This window comes from Drosophila bipectinata, chromosome 2R, assembly GCF_030179905.1.
Source record: "Drosophila bipectinata strain 14024-0381.07 chromosome 2R, DbipHiC1v2, whole genome shotgun sequence".
Taxonomy (NCBI): domain Eukaryota; kingdom Metazoa; phylum Arthropoda; class Insecta; order Diptera; family Drosophilidae; genus Drosophila; species Drosophila bipectinata.
In genome coordinates, this window is record NC_091737.1 from 21,019,754 (window position 1) to 21,034,776 (window position 15,023).

General features: G+C 41.5%; 3 protein-coding genes, 1 long non-coding RNA gene and 1 other non-coding gene across 5 annotated transcripts in view; 4 read left to right on the forward strand and 1 right to left on the reverse strand.

Annotated features, from left to right (window-relative positions):
* The first annotated feature begins 33 nt into the window (after positions 1-33).
* On the forward strand, positions 34-106 carry TRNAM-CAU (transfer RNA methionine (anticodon CAU)). The gene has a single exon. It is a non-coding gene; the product is annotated as a tRNA-Met (tRNA).
* Positions 107-135: 29 nt separating this feature from the next.
* The window catches only part of Roc2 (Regulator of cullins 2), a 29,391-nt gene continuing 14,503 nt past the window's right edge, over positions 136-15,023 (reverse strand). Inside the window, exon 2 of the mRNA XM_043210919.2 lies at positions 136-390. Coding sequence (XP_043066854.1) covers positions 209-390 — 182 coding nt within the window. The 3' untranslated portion in view covers positions 136-208. The remainder of the gene's footprint in view (positions 391-15,023) is intronic.
* LOC108122396 (uncharacterized) lies at positions 1,697-2,480 on the forward strand. Its single transcript, XM_017236967.3, has 3 exons — positions 1,697-1,756; positions 1,817-2,152; positions 2,211-2,480. The coding sequence occupies exons 1-3, from the start codon at positions 1,697-1,699 to the stop codon at positions 2,355-2,357; spliced, it is 543 nt and encodes a 180-aa protein (XP_017092456.1). The 3' UTR covers positions 2,358-2,480.
* On the forward strand, positions 9,193-11,972 carry LOC138926154 (uncharacterized). Its single transcript, XR_011442522.1, has 3 exons — positions 9,193-10,058; positions 10,117-10,615; positions 10,675-11,972. It is a non-coding gene; the product is annotated as an uncharacterized lncRNA (long non-coding RNA).
* On the forward strand, positions 12,202-14,602 carry LOC122321282 (sialin-like). The gene is made up of 7 exons (XM_043211068.2): positions 12,202-12,340; positions 12,495-12,715; positions 12,846-13,091; positions 13,145-13,600; positions 13,667-13,799; positions 13,857-14,098; positions 14,160-14,602. Exons 1-7 carry the CDS (start codon positions 12,331-12,333, stop codon positions 14,379-14,381), a joined length of 1,530 nt encoding a protein of 509 aa, XP_043067003.1. The 5' UTR covers positions 12,202-12,330; the 3' UTR covers positions 14,382-14,602.

The window sequence follows — 15,023 nt, forward strand, 5'->3', positions numbered from 1 at the left end:
CTCAACTGCTGCTTAGGCTGGCAGAAAAACATAGCCTCGGTGGCGCAGTTGGCAGCGCGTAAGTCTCATAATCTTAAGGTCGTGAGTTCGAGCCTCACCCGGGGCATGTAAATTTTTTTGTTTATTTTAAAACGATTTTTTTTATTTTAATTATAAAAATGTTCTTTATTTAATTTTAAACTAAATGACATGAGTGTGCTAGAAGGGCTCACTTGCCCATGCGCTGGATGGACCATTCTTGTTGGCAGAGAGGGCATCGATTATTTTGCTTCACCCACAGGCTCATGCAGCAATGATGGAAGGAGTGGTTGCACTCGCCCCATACCACAACGCAATCCTGCCGACCCATAACATCACGCTTGTTGTCCGCCTGACATCGAAGACAAGAATCTGGAAATATAAAATAAATATTAGAAACAACCTGTAATACTCCAGGAACTGAAAAGTTTATAAATCTTGCGTTCCTGTGACGCAAATGAACCTCCCACACTGACACCATTTCCTGTTCATATATTTCAACCAAAAAAAGCTATCCCATAATTCCACCGATTGCAGTTATTTGATATTTTTATTTGCGGAGTACTGGGTACTCCATTCAGAAAATTATTCACACAAAAATCGTCGAAAATGTTCATTCAACAAAAGGCCAATAAAAAATAAGTGCAAAGTAAATCACAATTCGACGAGCCTTCCCTTCCCCCTTCCCTTTACCATCCCAAGCCCTTAAACTTTCAGCTTTTCTTATTTTAGTCAAGTTCAGGTATCTGTAGTATCTGTTGTTGTTGTTGTTGTTCGTGGGAGGGGTCACTGTACTGAGCCAGCGGCCCAAATTGGAAGTCGAATCGTTTTTCAACAGCCCGAAAAGTCGGTTTCTCAGAATCACCGACGAATTTCGCCAAGTCAATGCAAAAATGGTTCAATCACTGGCTCATAATTTAGGTAGGTATTTGGTTTTTTATTTTTTTTGTAGCCCGGCATCACCTGAGCCGCTTGGGAGACCTGCAGGTGGTGGTTGGTGTTGACATTTCGAAATATGATCGCATCGGCAGAAATTTTACAAATACACCTTCGAAAAAACAACAAGAAGAGGGTAAATGCGTCGTCGTTGTCGAACGACTTGTTAGGCATCACGTATACGCCACATTGGCTGGCGTTGCAACCGAGAATGCTGCTGACCTGGCCAAAAATAAAAACAATGAAACAAAATATAAAACTTACAAGAAAAATAAGAAATGACAAGCGATGAGTCAAGGAATTATGTTTTTATTTTTTTGGTGTGAAAATCGTCGCACAATTTCTTCTGGGCTTAGCACTTTTTTTTGTGTAAGCGAAACTGGATCGAAAACAGGAAATTCTTAACATACTTCCAAGAATTTGGATTATTTTTTTGTAAATTTTTTTTTGGTTCGTTTGTAACTTGTAATTGAAGAAGAAGTCAATAGATTGGTTTGTGAAAACTGCTTAATGGTAATTTCGGGACTTAAATGGTCACTGAACCAGGGGAAAAGTTACCTCTAATCCTATAGGGGGGCTCCCTATTAAATTGTTTTTTAATTGTTTAGCCAAATTTGAAAATAATTGTAATTATAACATTTGTAATTATCAGTCATATAGTTTTCAGGTTAATAGCTAGAGGTTTAATGTTTACGAGAATATTTTTGAAAATTTTAGTCAAGTATTGGATCATTCCTTTAAAATGGCATCGAAATATTTGTTTGTGCTTATATTCCTCCTATTTTTATCCCGTTTTTTACACGTAAGATATATAAATACTTAAAATACAACTATTTATAATTTTTAAATAATTTCCAAAAAGGGCACTCGTCTTTTAAAATTCACCAATGTCAAGTGCATGGATCTACCAACTTCGAGGGGTTTTACAAAATATGAATATTGCCGCCTGAAAGTGATCCGTAGGAATCACGTAGAGCTCTCCCTGAAGGTCAGTCTCCTGCAGCTTCCGATCCGGAACTTGACAGCCCGACTGCAATGCTTCCAAAGACGTGATGGGTATCGTCCTTTTATGTACAATATACTCTTTGATTTCTGCAAGCTGATGAGCAGTGCCAATTATGCTATATCCTTCGAACGATTTATATTCGATTCTATACGAAAGCATAGCAACTTTAATCATTCTTGTCCATGGAAGGAAGTAAATATTATGAAATTAAATTAAATTAGGGCAGTAGTATAACACTATTTTATTTTAGAACCATATGACGGTGGAGAAGTTCGCCCTGGAGCTAGACAAGATCAATATGCCGGTACCCTCTGGCACCTACCGCTTGGATTTCACCTTTTATGCCTATGGTATTGCTCGAACATTGACACAGGTGTTTTTCGAGAAAATCGACTAAGATCAGGGCGTCACAAACTTGTTCTTGGTTCTTGCGTAAGTTAACAAAAATAAAAAAAATATTGGGTACAAATAAACTCAATCAAATGGCATCGCTATTTTCAATTAACAATATATGAATATTGTCTAGCGTTAAAGTCAATCAAGTCAATAAACAATTACGGACTATGGAAAATTTTTAGAGGGCTCGGCCCGGAAAAGTGCCACCTTTGCAGCTTCCCCAGACCGTATCCATAATCGATCAATCAGTCTGCTGTTCACTAGGAGACCCATTAAATTTAAATATCTACCAATAAATAGTAAATTGATTCATTTAGATCCGATATGTAAATGGCGATGGTATATGGTATGGTATAGTTAGTGGAAAAATATGCAAAACGAGTCTAACTGCGTCATTGGAAAAAATCTGCGAATCTTTCTGGGGGGAGGGCTCTCCAATTTAGTGGCCAGTGGCGCGAAGGGGGTGTGTCTGGGAAGTCAAGTCAGGCGGATCGGTATTTGACTTCGTTTATAGGCCCTCCCTGGGGGGGTATCTCTCAGATATGTCCATATGAATATGCATTTAGGAAAAATGCGACTGTCGGGCGACAGTTGAGCTCCGAACGGGTTAATTGCACAATATTACTCCGAGTTCGAGCTCCGATCGCAAACGTGCCCGTCTCAGCCGATTTTTAGACTATATTAGACAACATCAGGCGACATTGTGCGACTCTAGACGAGCTAACTCACCTGACTCGAGTCGTGTCGGAAGCTGATCCGACACCTAAAAGTCTACAGAATCATAAAGACCCTATAGTAGGCATTATTCATCTGAAGGGTGTGGTGAGATATATATTTTTAAATGCATTTAGTATAATAATGGGTGGGTCCACTAATGACATTAATCATTAGTTAAAACAATAGACTCTTACAACAGGCTATATAATTTATTGAGTATATATTAGGCTAACTTGTCTCAGTAATCCAAATACCCTATAGACTATAGCGGGTAGGGTATCACAAACCAGTCGAACTGGCCCGGTCATATTATAGTGGTTGGTTATTGTTCCGATTACAGGTCGGCCGATACAATGCGATAGCATTCGACAGGCTCGACAGTGGTGTGATTTAAAATTCCAGTTTGGTGCACCTGACCAGACACCAGACAAGTACCTCGGATCTAATCGAGCAGCGGCGCGATATGCAAATGTGGGCAGTGGGCCGTCTGGGGCGGTTATGCAAGTCTAAGTTCAAGGTTGTCGGTTGCACTGGCGGAATCTGTCTGGGATCGTGGCTAAGGCCTAAATATAGACCCACCATAGCCACAATAGCGAGTGCTCGTTAAATCTCACACTTGCGACCCGCGGCTTCAAAAAAGGGTTGGGGCGGCCATACGCCACTGACACCTCTATGGGTATTTTATCGGGGCGATAATATCTGCGTCTTATCATCGATGCACTCAATTTACCGACAAATTGGTCACATGTTCGTCTTTATTATAATTTTTTTATTATTTATTCATATACCTATCTTTTTTTTGTACTTCGTTGCGCGTGTCACGTTGCATGATTGCGGCTCGTCGGTGGCCCCCCCTCTCGGCCCCCACTCCCCACCAGCAACCAACTCGTTTCGCGTTTGCTGTAACGGTCTTGATTACGTGACGTCACGCACGGGGGCTTGTCGCCCAGCAGCCAACAAACCAACAAAAATAACAAAAAAACACCGAACGTGCCCCCAAACCTGCTCTTCATACCCATTTCGTCTCTCACTGTCTCTCTCTTGAGCAGAGCTCTTTTCAGTTTGCTCTCTTAAGTGCATCCCCCCCATCCAAATGGGGAATCGGCTGCACAGATCTCTCCCATGCCCTACGCATGGAAATCTCCGTTAGCCTCGTGGAAACTTTGCACTGTGGGTGATTTTTTTAACAAAAACACTATTTTTTTTTAACATTATCTTCAGGTATAGATCACATTGGCATATCGGTACGTGGAAAGTCACACATGTGACCAAATTGAAGGTGTGAATGTTAGTAGCTAACTGTTAATTGTCCAGGTCGGTGGGTAAAATAATTCAGGCATTTAGAAGAAATTAACAAGCTAAGGAAAAAAAAAAATAAAAAAAAAGAATAAGTCTCTCTCTATTTTGTGCTGAAAAAAAAAGTTAAAGGTAAATATTTTTTATAGTTCTAAGATCATCCAATTAGTAAGTGATCTTTGATTGGGATTCGGTTTTAATATTAATCATACTATATGGTATTTCAAGGCCTCTTAAGTAGGCAGTCTAAAAACCACCTAGACCGAGCCAGTACGAATACTTTCGAGAATATTTCTGCATTGCCGACATTCGAAGAAATTGCACAGAAATACAGCCAGCAGTTTCTGGCTTGTTCCACTCTGTAGTGGTCAATAAATGGACCACATATGTAGATACATACATAGATGGTTAATGGCTTTTATACAGATTCAGATACAGATACACACGTACCGAGATACATGACCGATCACATGCGCAGAGATCGGAGAACGATCGAAGGAGAATTCAGTGCAAACTTAAAATTTATGAGAAAAAAAAAAGAGCTGTGGGGCCAAGATACTTTTTACAGACACATATAGATACAAAGACAGATACAGATACATCACTTGCAGTCGTTGAGAGAGTGGAAAATTTTGATTTTCGTTTTTGTTTCAGCCATCCCATAAATCTTTGCACTCCTGCATTTGGACGAATGTATCTCTGAGTATCTGGGATGTGTGTACATTGCCCTCGGGGTAATTTTCCATAAAATTTTCCACTAGCTTTAAAATTTGGGTCTTGCCTCCCCCTCTCCCCCCTGGAGGCATCTCTTGCCATATGTTCTCACCAGATCTGTAAAATGAGAGATCAGATTGCATTGTCTTTCCCTTCGCCCTTTACTGGATGTCTGGATGTCTCGTTATCTGAATTCATTTCAAAAGTAATACCCGATCTCGCTGACCTTGCGTCGACTTTTTGGCACGCTTTACATAAGACATGCGATTCGGGCAGGTGCAAAAAGGTGTCATATATGGGGAAGGAATAAAAAAAATAAAACCCTCAGGTGTCCATCGTGAAAGACAATCCAGTACAGCTGGAGTTACCAGGAAATATCGTGATAAGGAGGATATCACCCGACTCATCTTAAACTCCGACCTAAGGCACTATATCCAGTTAGTACAGGTTTCTGGCCTTAACCCACTGTCGTCTACCGCGTGACATTCAGCCGGTGTGGGTGTGCTCAAATATTGACACCATTCATCATCATCATCATCATCGTAGTCGTCGTCTAATCCAACCCATACTGTAATAACCATCCCCACAGGTCCAGCCCCACTGATCCGATCATTCTAGGGGAGCATTCCCCTGCCATTGTTTGCCTTTGTCGAGTCGCTAGCTGGAAGAAGCTAATGTCATCCGTAATGGCTGTATAATTACCCGGGTAACTGTCGCTGTAACTGAATAACTGGTCCACCTTTTGTAGCCGTAATAATCCAGGCAGCACGACAGTGCCATTTTATTGCCGTGCATTTTCTATTTATGAACGGATTTCTCAGCTGCTTCGCGTGCACTCAAAAAATATTTAAATTAGGTAAAAAACAAACTATTTTGAAGAAATCATAAAATATAGAAATTAAGTTGTATTGTTGGAGGAAAGGAAATAAAATAAAACAAAAAAATAAAACATACCCATGCGGTTAATCCTTGATCCTTGAAAATGTTTTCCCCTATAGGGCCCACTGTGATGGCTGTATCTTCCCCAATTCTCACCCGATTCTCAAGCGGAGTACCTTAAACGATTTCTAGATCGATTCTCCACAATTCTGCATAAAAATCCAGAGACAAAATATTTTTTCGATTTTTTGTCCATTTTTCCTGATGGGACCCCTTGAAAATGGGGTTTTCCCCTATATGGCCCACGGCGATGGCTATATCTTCCCCAATTCTTATTCGATTCTCAAGCGGAGTACCTTAAACGATTTCTAGATCGATTTGCCACCATTCTGCATCAAAATCCTGAGACAAAATATTTTTTCGATTTTTTGTTAATTTTTCCTGATGGGACCCCTTGAAAATGGTGTTTTCCCCTATATGGCCCACGGCGATGGCTATATCTTCTTCAATTCTTATCCGATTCTCAAGCGGAGTACCTTAAACGATTTCTAAATCGATTCTCCACCATTCTGCATCAAAACCCTGAGACAAAATATTTTTCAGATTTTTTGGCCATTTTTCCTGGTGGGATCCCTTGAAAATTAAGTTTTCTCCTATAGGGCCCACGGCGATGGCTATATCTTGCTTAATTCTTATCCGATTCTCAAGCGGAGTATCTTAAGCGATTTCTAAATCGATTCTCCACCATTCTGCATCAAAATCCTGAGACAAAATATTTTTCAGATTTTTTGTCCATTTTTTCTGATGGGATCCCTTGAAAATGGGGTTTTCCCCTATATGGCCCCGGCGATGGCTATATCTTCCTCAATTCTCATCCGATTCTCAAGCGGAGTACTTTAAACGATTTCTAGATCGATTCTCCACAATTCTGCATCAAAACCCTGAGACAAAATATTTTTCAGATTTTTTGGCCATTTTTCCTGGTGGGATCCCTTGAAAATTAAGTTTTCTCCTATAGGGCCCACGGCGATGGCTATATCTTGCTTAATTCTTATCCGATTCTCAAGCGGAGTATCTTAAGCGATTTCTAAATCGATTCTCCACCGTTCTGCATCAAAACCTTGAGACAAAATATTTTTCAGATTTTTTGTCCATTTTTCCTGATGGGATCCCTTGAAAATGGGGTTTTCCCCTATAGGGCCCACGGTGCTGGCTATATCTTCCCCAATTCTTATCCGATTCTCAAGCGGAGTACCTTAAACGATTTCTAGATCGATTCTCCACCATTCTGCATCAAAACCCTGAGACAAAATATTTTTCAGATTTTTTGTCCATTTTTCCTGATGGGATCCCTTGAAAATAGGGTTTTCCCCTATAGGGCCCACGGCGATGGCTATATCTTGCTTAATTCTTATCCGATTCTCAAGCGGAGTATCTTAAACGATTTCTAAATCGATTCTCCACCGTTCTGCATCAAAACCTTGAAACAAAATATTTTTCAGATTTTTTGTCCATTTTTCCTGATGGGATCCCTTGAAAATGGGGTTTTCCCCTATAGGGCCCACGGTGCTGGCTATATCTTCCCCAATTCTCATCCGATTCTCAAGAGAAGTACCTTAAACGATTTCTAGATCGATTCTCCACCATTCTGCATCAAAACCCTGAGACAAAATATTTTTCAGATTTTTTGTCCATTTTTCCTGATGGGATCCCTTGAAAATTAAGTTTTCCCCTATAGGGCCCACGGCGATGGCTATATCTTGCTTAATTCTTATCCGATTCTCAAGCGGAGTACCTTAAACGATTTCTAGATCGATTCTCCACAATTCTGCATCAAAACCCTGAGACAAAATATTTTTCAGATTTTTTGTCCATTTTTCCTGATGGGATCCCTTGAAAATGGGGTTTTCCCCTATAGGGCCCACGGTGCTGGCTTCCTCAATTCTCATCCGATTCTCAAGCGGAGTACCTTAAACGATTTCTAGATCGATTCTCCACAATTCTGCATCAAAATCCTGAGACAAAATATTTTTCAGAAATTTTGTCCATTTTTCCTGATGGGATCCCTTGAAAATGGGGTTTTCCCCAATAGGGCCCACGGTGCTGGCTATATCTTCCCCAATTCTCACCCGATTCTCAAGCGGAGTACCTTAAACGATTTCTAGATCGATTCTCCACAATTCTGCATAAAAATCCAGAGACAAAATATTTTTTCGATTTTTTGTCCATTTTTCCTGATGGGACCCCTTGAAAATGGGGTTTTCCCCTATATGGCCCACGGCGATGGCTATATCTTCCCCAATTCTTATTCGATTCTCAAGCGGAGTACCTTAAACGATTTCTAGATCGATTCTCCACCATTCTGCATCAAAATCCCGAGACAAAATATTTTTCAGATTTATTGTCCATTTTTCCTGATGGGATCCCTTGAAAATGGGGTTTTCCCCTATATGGCCCCGGCGATGGCTATATCTTCCTCAATTCTCATCCGATTCTCAAGCGGAGTACCTTAAACGATTTGCAGATCGATTTCCCACCATTCTGCGTCAAAATCCCGAGACAAAATATTTTTCAGATTTATTGTCCATTTTTCCTGATGGGATCCCTTGAAAATGGGGTTTTCCCCTATATGGCCCCGGCGATGGCTATATCTTCCTCAATTCTCATCCGATTCTCAAGCGGAGTACCTTAAACGATTTGCAGATCGATTTCCCACCATTCTGCGTCAAAATCCCGAGACAAAATATTTTTCAGATTTATTGTCCATTTTTCCTTATGGGACCCCTTGAAAATGGGGTTTTCCCCTATAGGGCCCACGGTGAGAGCTATATCTTCCCCAATTCTCATCCGATTCTCAAGCGGAGTACCTTAAACGATTTCTAGGCGGATTCTCCACCATTTTGCATCAAAATCCTGAGACAAAATATTTGTTCGATTTTTTGTCCATTTTTCCTGATGGGACCCCTTGAAAATGGGGTTTTCCCCTATAGTGCTGATAGTGGTGATAGCTATATCTTCCCCAATTTTCATCCGATTCTCAAGCGGAGTACCTTAAACGATTTCTAGATCGATTCTCCACAATTCTGCATCAAAGCCCTGAGACAAAATATTTTTCAGATTTTTTGTCCATTTTTCCTGATGGGATCCCTTGAAAATGGGGTTTTCCCCTATAGGATATATCATATATAGGATATAGTGATGGATATTTATTGAAAAAATATTTAAAAATCTATATATATAAAAGAACAACGTGTTTTATGTTACAACACTTATAAATCAAGAACGGAAGAACAGATTTGAGTGAAAATTGGTAGGGAGGTAGCTTAGAGCCAGGAGAAGGACATAGGATACTTTTTGTCCCGTTCGACAGCGTTCCTCCCTGGCCCATACTTTTTTATTTAGGCAGACAGCTAAGAAGAAAATGTCAAATGTCAAAATGTCAGTTACAAACGAAGTCAAATTCATAGTCAGGCTCTCAAATTTAACAATGAACCAAAAAGATTCTGTTGCGCTGAAATCAATATTAAAACTATTTCTATTAAATAAATAATTGACAAGTGGATTGAAGTGAAGTGAAGTTTAATTAATAATGCCGCGACCAAGACGGTCGAATCTTTCCCGACAAAGCCGTAATGCAAGAAGAATACAAAATATTGCATATGAAAGTACTGAAGAAGAACGAGAAATTGCACGTGAACAGCGCCGCAATAGTATGGCTCGACTTCGTGCTTCTCAAATAGATTTCAATTTGCGACGCAGATATTTAGCTGATTTGAATCGAGCTGCGTTTCGATACGATTGCAGCAATGATTACAGCTTGCATCCTAGCGTTTGCATTGGGCAAATGGACGTTGTTTGCGAGTATTGTGGTGCATTAAAGTTTTCCGGAGAAACGCCTGGATTATGCTGCGTTAATGGTAAAGTGAAATTGCCAGTGTTGACTCCGCCACAAGAGCCATTGTATTCATTGCTTTGCGGCGAAACACAAGAATCACGCCACTTTCTTGCAAATACTCGAAAATACAATAGTTGTTTCCAAATGACGTCATTTGGGGCAGACATTATCGAAGAAGGAGGTTTTAATCCGACATTTAAGGTATTTATTTTTGTACTTACATAGAATGTAGTTAAAGAATCTGGTTTTTATTTTGTAGATACAAGGACAGATTCACCATCGAATTGGATCATTACTACCTTTCGAAGATACACAGAATAAATTTTTACAAATATATTTCATGGGCAACATGGAAGAACAACTTGATCGACGCCTAGGGATCAATGCAGGAATGAAGCGAGCAATTCTTCAAGACTTGCAGTGTCTGCTTCATGAACATCATGCGTTGGTCAGGTTGTTTAACAGTGCTTTAGAGCGCATGCCAAATGATGACTATAAAGTTGTCATCAAAGCAGATAAACGACCATCTGGAACACACGAACGCACATTTAATGCTCCAACAGTAGACGAAGTTGCCATCCTGATTGTTGGTGAACAATTTGAAAAACGCGATATTGTGCTTACACGTCGCGATACTGGGCAACTGCAACAAATATCGGAAACTCATCGATCATATGACGCATTGCAATACCCACTGATGTTTTGGAAAGGAGAAGATGGATATTATTTTAATATTAAAATGATAAATCCATTGAATGGTAAAGTAAACTGTATTATTTGCCTTTGAAATGGTTAATTATCAAATTTTTAATTTCAGGTGAAGAAACTACAAAGAAAGTTAGCTCAATGAATTATTATGCATATCGTTTGATGATTCGTCAAAATGCTGACAACTATTTGCTGCGGTTTCGTCGATTGTTTCAGCAGTATTGCGTTGACATGTATGTAAAAATAGAAACGGAACGTTTAACATTTATTAGGTTGAACCAAGCCAAACTGCGTTCTGAGGAGTACATCCATTTACGCGATGCAGTTAGTACTGAAGGAAATGCAGCTAATATTGGTCGATTAACTATTCTGCCGGCGACGTACATTGGTAGCCCACGTCATATGCATGAATATGCACAAGATGCAATGACATATGTTCGTCATTACGGCCGGCCAGATCTCTTTATTACTTTTACCTGTAATCCAAAATGGATAGAAATTAATCTAAACTTCACTTCAATCCACTTGTTAATTATTAATTAACAAGTGTTAATTAACTTATAATTATATAAGTTAAGTAATAATAATTATTATATATAATTATTATAATTATAATTATAATTATAATTGTCTGCGGGAATCCTCCCCGCAGTCGCAGGTGGAACGGGTGGCAGCTGCCGGATCCGTTGCTGTTCCTCTGCACGGCGCTCAGCAGCTACCGATCTTCCAGCTGCAAAAGAAGTACGAGGAGAGTGCCGTGGACAAAGTCCACCAGCAGCAGCAAAGCGAACAGCGCAAGCACGTTGAAGCTGCGCAAGCCCACCATGCCACCCACCAGCAACCGCCACCTCCACCGCCAAACGAGCAACACCTGCACCACCCACAGATGACCCACAACATAATGTTCCCGCTAAGCCAGCTCCGCAACGAACAACCGCCGGCCCAGCAGCACCAGCACGCTCACAATCCCCACCAGCAGCAGCAACAACATCCTCACCAGCAGCAGCAACAGCAACAAGCTCAGCAACATCACCCGCCCACGATCCTACGAGAATGTCGGATGAGTACTGAGCCGTCTGTGGGAAGCCACTTGTGGAGCACCACGCCCTGTGACGGTGTCGCCCACGACGGCAGATTCGCATCACTGTTAGAAAGTGAGAAATCAATATACGTATGCTAGCATATTCCTAAGCAGACTCTCGCTCACTGGCCAAGGTGTTTTGTAGCTCAGACGATACATTTTCGGAGATACAAGCATACTTTGTAGATAGTCTACGAAATGATCCTCATGTAAATGTTTCCGTGGCAATAGCAATACAGGCAACTGTGACTCAAGTTCTCAATAGATCGCGATACGTGAATTTATCGGTGTAAAAATACACAAATATATGTAATTGTATTATTAAACGTTGTTTAAGAATACCACTGGGTCTTCATTTATAAGAAACTGAACCTGAAAAGGTTGAGTTCTTCTCTTGGTTGGATATTCTTTATTGCTTTGAAATGTTTTTGTTTTCGTTTTGGGACTTTAGATGTATTGTAAATTGCCTTCCATTAAAATGTCTCCTGGAATATCACGAGCCGAGTTGCAGCATAATCCGCGAGATCAGTTGGCGCTTATCAGTTGCGTGCGCTGCTCGGATACGGAACGTCTGGAAGCTGACCCGGTCTGGCATTCTATTCCGGCTGCGGTCCGCAGCAGTTGGTTCTCGTCGGACGGATATACCCAGTTTCCTGAACCGTCTCCAAAAAAGAAACCTTCACCATGGCCGAAGGTATGAAAAGTTTCTTGTGTGAAGTTCATGTGGCCACGATCAAGATCATCGAAGATCCAAGATCTAGCTCAAGATCTTCAGTCCGAAGCAACCACAGCTGAGCTGCCTTTGATGTGGCTTCACATTTCATTTGTATTTCGGTTTGATCTTCCAGTCACAGCCCGCACAGTGCTCTGGTACATGACGTTCATGGGTTTCATTGTGAACTACATGATCCGGATCAATCTGAGCATCACCATTGTGGACATGATTGTGGGCCACGGTGCACCAGCTGCGGCTAATGCTTCCCTGGCGAGCTCCTCTGCATTGGCTGCTCTTCCGGAGATCACAGAGAGATCATTCTCGCTGGAGCGCTGGTTTTTGGACTGGGCAAATGTGAGTATACGTAAGACTGATTCACTGGCACTGGTCGAAGTGCTCAATGAAGCCACTAAACGATCCAGCAAGAGACACACTACAGGGCGTATGAGTAATGGCGTCATGTTATCTTCGTCATCTCTCACAGATTCCGTACGAGAAGGAGGGCTTCCAGTGGACTGGGGAGCAGCAGGGTGCACTGCTCGGATCCTTTTTCTGGGCTCACTGGACCCTGCAGATTCCTGGTGGGATCTTGGCCCACAAGTATGGCACCAAGTTGATTTTCGGCTGGGCCAATGGCATTGGTGTCTTTTGTTGCTTTTTGATACCGATTGTCTCCTACTGGAGTTATACGGGATTGATAGCTCTTCGTGTCTTCCAGGGCTGGATAACGGTAAGAAAAATATTCCTAAAGTGTTTCAGAAAGTCATGTAATGATTATTCCAGGGTCTGGCCTGGCCATCGATGCACGTCCTCACTGCCAAATGGATCCCTCCCAACGAGAGAAGCAAGTTCGTGAGCGCATACTTGGGTAGCTCGGTTGGCGTGGCTTTTTTTTATCCGATCTTTGGTTACATCATCGACTGGACCAGCTGGGAGTGGGTGTACTATATCTGCGGCATTGTGGGCACTCTCTGGTTTATTGCCTGGCAGTATCTGGTTTTCGATAGTCCTGCCGAGCATCCTCGCATTGCTGATTCCGAGAGGCGTTACATTGAAAAGTCTTTGGGAGCTTCCGTTCAGAATTCCAGTCCTGGTCCTATCCCCTGGGAGGAGATTGCCACTTCGCTCCCAGTTTGGTGCAATGTGGTGGCTCAGTGGGGCGGTATCTGGGGCCTCTTTACTTTGATGACCCACGCACCGACCTATTTCTGGCTCATCCATCACTTGAACATCCGAGCGGTAAGTGATATTTTATAAAAAATGTATTTATGGTTTTATTTTATAAGAAATAATGTCATTTACCAGACGGGCTTCCTGTCGGGACTGCCACATCTTATGAGGATGCTCTTCGCCTATGTCTTCTCCATGTTTGCCGACTATCTGCTCCGTACGGATCGCCTGAGTCGCACAAATGTCCGGAAACTGGCCACCTTCACGTGTAAGATAGGGTTTTACAAGAAACTGTAAGGATATTAAGTATCCTCTCCTTTTTCAGGCTGTGGTATCAAGGGTCTGGTTGTCTTGGCTTTGGCTTACTTTGGTTACAATGCCACTGCTGCCATCGTGCTGGTGACTGTGGCCACCATGTTCCATGGCGCCGTGTCCTCGGGACCTTTGGCTTCCATGGTGGATCTGTCGCCTAATTATGCCGGCATTGTCCTGGGTGTGAGTGGCATGATTGGGGGTCTGCCTGGTTTCATTTCCCCCTTGATTGTGGGGCAGCTTACTAATGACAATGTGAGTTATTAGTTTTTCCAAAATATAGAATATATTTTAATCAAATACTATCCTTTTTCAGCAAACAATGGAGGCCTGGAAGAATGTCTTCCTGATAAGCTCCGCCATGTTAACCTGCAGTGGAATCATCTATGTGCTCTTCTCTGAGTCCACGTTGCAGCCCTGGAACAGTGGCTGCCATCAACTGCCCGATCCAGGACTCAAGGAGCTTCAAAACTTGGGAGCCACTAAGGAAGATGAGGAGGAAAAGAAACCTTTGAACCCTGAAACCTCTATCGTCTGATATGGCTTATCGTCTTATACAGTCAGCACAACATTTATTCGGACACCCCAGATTTTCAACTTGATTCATTAATAACTCAACAAAAACGTAACGCAAACAAACATTTTATATTTCATTGTGGAGACTTTCTTACAGTCTATTTTAACAAAAAAAGAAGAAATTTTTAACATTAACATAAGGTATTTCTTTAAAAAAACAAAAAAAGTCAATATTTTACGCACAAAAATTATTCGAACACTTCATTGATATACCAAAAAAAAACATATTAGTTTTTGTTGGGGTGGTCTTAGTACTTGGTGGGTCCTCCCTTAGCATCTATAACAGCTTGTAAGCGTCGACCCATGCTTTTGACCAAGTTTTCGGTCTCATTCGCGCCAATTTGGTCCCATTCAGTCATCAATGCCGTTTTTAAGGACTCCTTCGACGAAATGACGTGCTTCCTTATTCTTTTCTCCAGAATATCCCACACATGTTCTATCGGATTTAAATCCGGTGACTGGGGTGGTGTTTTTAGCTGTTTACAGTGATATACCAGCCACTCTTGCACCAAATATGACGAATGTTTCGGGTCATTGTCTTGCTGGAACAAGAATGACTTCGGATTGAGACCAAGTTTTAATAAATAAACCATTAAACTTGCTC